This window comes from Corylus avellana, chromosome ca1, assembly GCF_901000735.1.
Source record: "Corylus avellana chromosome ca1, CavTom2PMs-1.0".
NCBI classification, from domain to species: Eukaryota; Viridiplantae; Streptophyta; class Magnoliopsida; order Fagales; family Betulaceae; genus Corylus; species Corylus avellana.
Genome location: NC_081541.1, coordinates 34,147,978 through 34,154,439, shown reverse-complemented (window position 1 = coordinate 34,154,439; position 6,462 = coordinate 34,147,978). Strand labels below are relative to the sequence as shown.

Here is a 6,462-nt window from a genome sequence, read left to right as displayed (position 1 = left end):
ATCCAGAGTTCCCTTAACCATATAAAGGCTCATTTGGATCAATTCATTTATGTGTCCATGCAAGAAACAATAATCTGTACAAAATAAGAATGAGATCACCAGTCTAATGATGCATTTTCATTCTACTTTCTTTTATATTGAACTGTTCCTTCTATATATTTTCTTTTCTCTTCTTTACAGTCTAAACCAACAAGCTAATGCTGTTGAAATTTCAGTGTGTGTATGCAGAAGCAGATTTTCATAACAAAATCTTGAAGAAGGAAATCTTGCACTCTTCACAATTCTTTCTCCAACTGAGATGTAGAGATCAACACTGGAATCTGCATGCACAAACAACACTTGAGTCCAACAAGAATCCCAAGAATTTCAATTACCAGATTGTGTGGGTGTGTGTGTACATATTGATGCAAAAATGTGCATGTCATGGGGGTCAGGTACTTGGAGGTTTTGAAGTTGATAATTTCAATTTTCACGAAGAAGCCCCAACTCAAATGGAGACACAATGTCGGCATAAAGTAGAAAAGATACAGGACAAACTAACTTCTCCAAGCAAGGCAAGAGAGAATTTTCAGATGTGAGGAACATAATCAACATATTAAAAGAGGTGAAGATGCTCACCTCCTGGCAGTTTAGGGTTTTTGCTCACTCCCTGCTTGATTTTGCCCAGAAGAATCCCTTTTTTCTTGCAGAATGGCTCTCTGACAAGCTTTTAGACCCCTTTGAGCCAAATGAAAAGTGCCGCCTCAGGAAAGGCTTCCCCAAGGAGCTTTTCATGCTGGAACTGAGGGCCATCTTGGGACCTTTCCCATGACGTTCACCACTTTTCAAGCGATCAAGCACAAAAGAATCACCATCAAGATCGCTATCCACAACTCGGTTCCTTGATCTCTTATTTCTAGCCTTCAAATCCATTTCAGCTCTCAGTGCTTTTTCAGACAACTTCAGGGTCTGCTTCTCCCCAAAAGTACAGACTGGGCAAGCTGGATCATACTTATTAATTTCAGGTGTCATATTCTCCAAGCACTCAGCATGATATACATGCCCACAAGTAAGCACGGCAACTACAGAAAGCTCATTATTAGCAATAATCTTTTGGCCACTCCATGAGGATTTCTCAGTCAAAAGCTTTGAGCAAACCCCACAAGTTTGCAGATCAACAGAAGGAGAAGTTGAAAATCGGCTACTGGATCTGGTTAACTTCTCACGATTAAAGCCAAAGGACTCACTATCAAAAGACCACCTTTCTCTTCGAGAAGAGGCCATTAACCCAGAAAATGCATGCATAGACCAACCATCTGAAGACCCCCCACGGGAACCCCTAGCTGATTCATTGCTCCACGAAGGGAGCGCTGGCCTTTCTTCAGAAACTGAGTAGCAGTCTGGCCTTTCTTCGGAGATTGAGTAGCTGTCGGGAGACTTGAATCCAGGGATTTGACTATCAGATACTTGCCTTAAAAGCTGATGTCCTGGAGAATGGCGGGGCCACTTTGAAGGGGTTGAGCTGGCAGGAGGCAGGTGACCTTGGGACAACAAGGGAGACGCCAACAAAGATGAAGTAGAAGGCATTGAAAGTGATGGTTTCATAGGAGACGGAAATGAAACTGTTGGAGATTCCTTCACCTACATTATGATCCCGAAATGTGGGGGTTCAAAAAAGTCATATGTAGGGTACAATGAGAACAAAAGAGAATCATTAAGCAGACAAGAAAGCACCCTTCAGTAGATAAGCTCTACCTGCTCCAAACTCGCATCCATAGAAATATTCCGTGAAATAGATTTATCTGATATAGAGACAGAAAAAAAGATCAGATACATAACATCATGGTTACTGAAGGTCAAAATTAGCAACCAAAAACAAAATGAGGGAAAGCAGAAGGGGTGGGGGATTCAAACAAATTGCCTCACAAGTCTCTCCTCCAAGCAAAATATATCACTCCTTTTTCTCTAGTCTAGGCCATATCACAAAAAATAATCAACAAGCAAAGATTACTAAATCATGTCACAACGGCAAGTAATACAAAGAAAATCCGAAAGGCACAATTTCAAAGAGTGAATATCACTCCAAAGCAGAAAGCAATGGCCCTTGAAAGCTGATCATACCACCTTCACTGCATATCCCGCAATTAACTCATATAAATGCTACTGGATCAAGTAATTCTTGGACCCCTTTAGTGCATATAAGACCCAGCGCGGCTTAGGGTAAATACAAGTAACAATTAACAGCCTCACAGAAGAGAAATCCCATTTCATGTAATTTCAAATGGCCACAGGAATATATCAAAGGAATTTGACTCAATCCTTTACAAACAATTGTATTTTGTAGAGCATAACCACCTTATTCCTAACACTTTCGTTTATTCCTTTTGCTTCATGTTTTAATTGCAAGTTATTTAGTCATTCCCCTAATTCCTAACAACTACAATTTGTAGTGTAACCTTGGTAATGCCAAAATAGGAAAGCCATCAACCTTTGCTCTCAAACTTCAGGATGGTGTCTTTCTGTCCCTTCAATTTCACAAAAAAAAAAATTGGGTGTACCCTCATGGTCAGCTTCATATAATCGCTCTCCGGTGCCTTGCTTACAAATTTCTCCTTCCCCATCCATCTTGGCAGAGCAACACCCCCAAAACTGAGCCTTGCCCTGGAATGTTGCCCTACAGGGAATACTTGTAAGAGTTGAGGGTAAAAAGAGAGAAGGAAAAGGGAGAGAGAGTGAGAGGAGAAGAAGAAGAAGGAACATTACTTTTATCTATTCACCTCCCAGTGTTTACATCATCACAAAGCAAGCCATCAAACAGGACACCATTCATTTTCCCATTGTCCCCAGCTTCATTACCTTGTATTTCACTGTGTTGTCAGCAAGACAATCCTATCTGACAATCAATTTTCTTCAGCTTAGGCAGCATAGGGGATGACTTAACGATACATCCCTCCTACTATCATTGTTAGGGCAGTTTGGGAGAGAGAGAAAAAGAATAGGAAATTTTTGTGAAACCTTCAACTTCTTGGTCCCTATCCTTGATCATCTGAAAACATCCATACTATCGCCTAAAGCGTTCCACGAGTCTAATTTCTGCCATACCTCTATACGGACATAACAATTGACTGAAAGGCCCTTCTCTTGATTTTCAGTAAAGCCACCTTAAAAACAATAGTGTGAAAAAAATGCTAAAAGACTAAATTTTATAATTGATACAAAACTAATAGAATCTTTTAAAGAACATATCTACCCAAACATTAAACGACCTTACAATATCCAATTGAACAAGGAATTAATTTAAAATCTTATTAATAGACATTACTCTATCATTGCACCATGTGAAAGGGGTAAAGGGGGGGAATTGGCATGTTTATCTCACATCTACAATGAAGCAGGACAAAAGATTTTATAAACCCACACTTACATGTCTAAGAAATTTACTCCACCACAGTTAAAGAGCTTACAATTTTGGAAGGTACCTGAAGCAGGAGTCCTAACATGCCCAGCAGTTCCCTCGGAAATTGGGGACTTCTGCCATGTACATCTTCGAAAATTCTCCAATGGGCTACCCTCCTCAGCAGATGATGGCTCATATTTAATCTCTGATCGATCATTCCGGCTCACCCCATCTGAGAACCAACCTATAGAAGTCTCTTCGCCAGCCACTCGCCCTCGGTTATCCCATCGAAAGCTCCATGTTGGCGAATACCGAATGTTCCGGTGCAAAATTTCACCACTCGATCCATTTGGTATAGTCTTATCTCTAGCAGCAACACAACAAGCAGACCCCATACTCAAACACACCACAACTTTACGCTCTAATATCAATCCCTCAACTATCACTCATATCCTCCAAACTTCAAACTCAGCTAAAAATCCCAATACTATCACTCTACAAGAAAACCAAAAACAAAAAAACCATCAACATCATCATCGATAAAATAACAATCATACTTGAAATGAGCAATCCCTAAGCATCTCCATGGAAGATTAAACTAAACATTGAAAAAAATTTAAGAAGCAGAACCCAATCAATTCCAATTCCTAACAACAAAGAGTTACCCCGATGCCAAAAAAAAAAAAAATACACCTTTCACTTCAGCCACCCAAAACCATCGCCGTTGAGAATTGGGTTCTAGGGTTTCATAGCACCGTCCATTTCCATTTTAATCCAAAGCAAACAATAAAAAGCAAAGAAATATCTTTTCCCAAGTCAATAAAAAACATTGACTTTTCCAAAGAAACCCTACAGTTACACAATAATTGATTTCCCAAAATCAGATAAAACAGTTTCTTTTTTTTTTTCCTTTTTTTCCAACTTTCCACAAAAACAAAAAAAATCCCCACTGAAAAAAGCAGCACAGAGAACACAAACAACGGCAACGAAGAAACCAGATGCTATAAGCAATAAAAAGGGGCTTGGAATCGGATAAATCTGCTACTCCTAAGGGAGCTTAGAGTGAGACCAAATCAGAAACCCTAAAAATAGAGACTGAGAAAAAGGAAAACTCGAATTCAAACACTCCACGGGTCAGAGAGATCCGAAATTTGGGCAGAAAATTAAAACATAAAAATAAAAGCATTCAATATTCTGGAATTTGACGAACCGGACCCAATCGAACCGTACCTTTGTGCAGAGCCTAAAGAGCCGCAGCAGAGAGAGAGAGAGTTTTAGAGAGAGAAAGTCTTTTAGAGCGAGAGAGAGTGAGGCTGAGTGCTATTCGATGCTGTGGAAGAAAAGGGAGGGGGAGGGAGGAGGGGGTGATGTCGTTTTAGACGGTTTTTTGTAACGGCGTTGGAGGGTATTTGCTGGTTGCGTTCAGTGAGGAACAGTTAGATTTGACGGCGTTTTTGTGCAGATGTGAGCGAATATTTGCCACGTAATTTTTTACCCTCTTTTTCCCGGTAAATATCCAAAACCATGGGCAAAATTCGAGAGGAAAAAACAACTTTTGTCTAAATATAATAATTTAAAAAATAAAATTGAATATTATAATTTTTATATAATATTTTTTATAAATTGACGCGAAAGTATTACCCCAATATTAATTAAATTTATTTATTTAATCACTAACATAAACTTCATGATATTATCACATCAACTTTAATTAAATTTAATTATTGCATTCAATAAGCGTTACATGAAACATCATAATAGCTTATAAGAAAATTATAATACAATAGTGGTAGCGCTATAATTGTTTAGTATGTTTAATGTTATGATACGTATCTTCAACTGTCCCATTATTAACAATTCAGATAATAAATATAAGACAATTTTTACGGATCCCACCTGTCGAAACAAATCTTGGTCTGATGAGCCCAATATTATAATTCTTTTATATTTACTATCTCGACTATTAACAATTCGTACAATAAATTGCTGAAAATTCAAATTCTGAAATCGAAAGATTCTGCGTGCTCAAAGACACGATAACTCATCATTAACAAAAAAAAATGATTATTAATAATTGAATCTCTAATCATTTATATAACCCAATTAGAGATGTTGAACCTTGACTTTTTGGGGATTTTGGTTTGTATTTATTATTATTATTATTATGATTGAAGAAATGTTTTAGTGAATTTAACCAGGGTTTGTGTGGTGGTAACTTGTGCAGTAAGCGGAGTGCGCAGTACGCATTCGATGCTTTTCACGATGCACGAAAGTATAATGAGGTTAATTTCAGAAGAAGGTCTCAAAAGTCTTTCTTTTTTCCTCAAGAGTCTCATAGATTAGATTCCTTTCTCTTTTACTTTTTATTATTTTATTCTTAATAGTTGTCAATGACGGCTCGATTATCTTACAAATCGCATTAACTCGTTACTTATCCTAAAAGCTTAAGTTTATAATAAATGATGAAATTAATTATTTAATTTATACTTACGGTCAAATTTCCTCTTAATAGGTGAAACATAACATGTAAAATATTTAATTGAATTAAAGGTGAATTGACAGGGTCAAAATTTTAACTCATTACCTACGTTTCTGAATGGGTAAATTTAATTATGCAATTAATACTTTTGACGGTTGGCACTCCTCCTCGAGTGTGGGTCAAACTTGTTGAAGCACAAATCTATTCAAAGTAGAATTCTATATTGAAGGCTATTAAAATTCCAACTCACAACATTAATGACAAGCATCTCAATGAAGAGACCATTCATATAATTTGAATAGTTGAAGATAATGATTAGATAGTTGAAGAGACTCTACAATACATTGAATTCATATGCTAGAAGGGGTGTATAGTTAGATAAGAGATGAATAGTTGTAACATCAGATTATTGATGTAGGAGTTATAAGGTTGTATTGTCATTATAAATATCAATATAAGAATCCCTCAAAATCTACACACAGAAACATTTTGAATTCACAAATTTTACAAAATTCTCTTTTAATAAGTGATGTCAAACATGTGAAATATTTAATTAAAATGAGGAGTGACGAATGAAATAAGATTCGAACTCAAATCTTTGACTCTA

The 6,462-nt window shown here is 37.1% G+C and overlaps 1 protein-coding gene across 4 annotated transcripts; it reads right to left on the bottom strand.

Annotated features, from left to right (window-relative positions):
- Positions 1–4: 4 nt before the first annotated feature.
- On the bottom strand, positions 5–4,724 carry LOC132166867 (uncharacterized). 4 transcript variants are annotated; one of them, XM_059577708.1, is made up of 5 exons: positions 4,607–4,724; positions 3,444–3,871; positions 1,735–1,781; positions 619–1,620; positions 5–320 (listed from the first exon to the last, which is right to left on the bottom strand). In XM_059577708.1, exons 2-4 carry the CDS (start codon positions 3,769–3,771, stop codon positions 643–645), a joined length of 1,353 nt encoding a protein of 450 aa, XP_059433691.1. In that variant the 5' UTR covers positions 3,772–3,871; positions 4,607–4,724; the 3' UTR covers positions 5–320; positions 619–642. The 4 variants fall into 4 exon arrangements, with proteins under 4 accessions (XP_059433691.1, XP_059433692.1, XP_059433694.1 ...); XM_059577709.1 differs by having other exon boundaries at positions 3,459–3,871; XM_059577711.1 differs by lacking the exons at positions 3,444–3,871; positions 4,607–4,724 and adding exons at positions 2,468–2,653; positions 2,743–3,066.
- Positions 4,725–6,462: the final 1,738 nt, after the last annotated feature.

Bases quoted from the DNA above. Each gene is read 5' to 3' on its own strand.
- LOC132166867 (XM_059577708.1), bottom strand. From the start codon at position 3,771: ATGGGGTCTGCTTGTTGTGTTGCTGCTAGAGATAAGACTATACCAAAT. The intron at 1,782-3,443 runs GTAAGCTCTTTA...TCTCTATATCAG, and splicing joins TTCAGGTACCTTCCAAAATT to ATAAATCTATTTCACGGAAT. The intron at 1,621-1,734 runs GTAGAGCTTATC...ATCATAATGTAG, and splicing joins TGGATGCGAGTTTGGAGCAG to GTGAAGGAATCTCCAACAGT.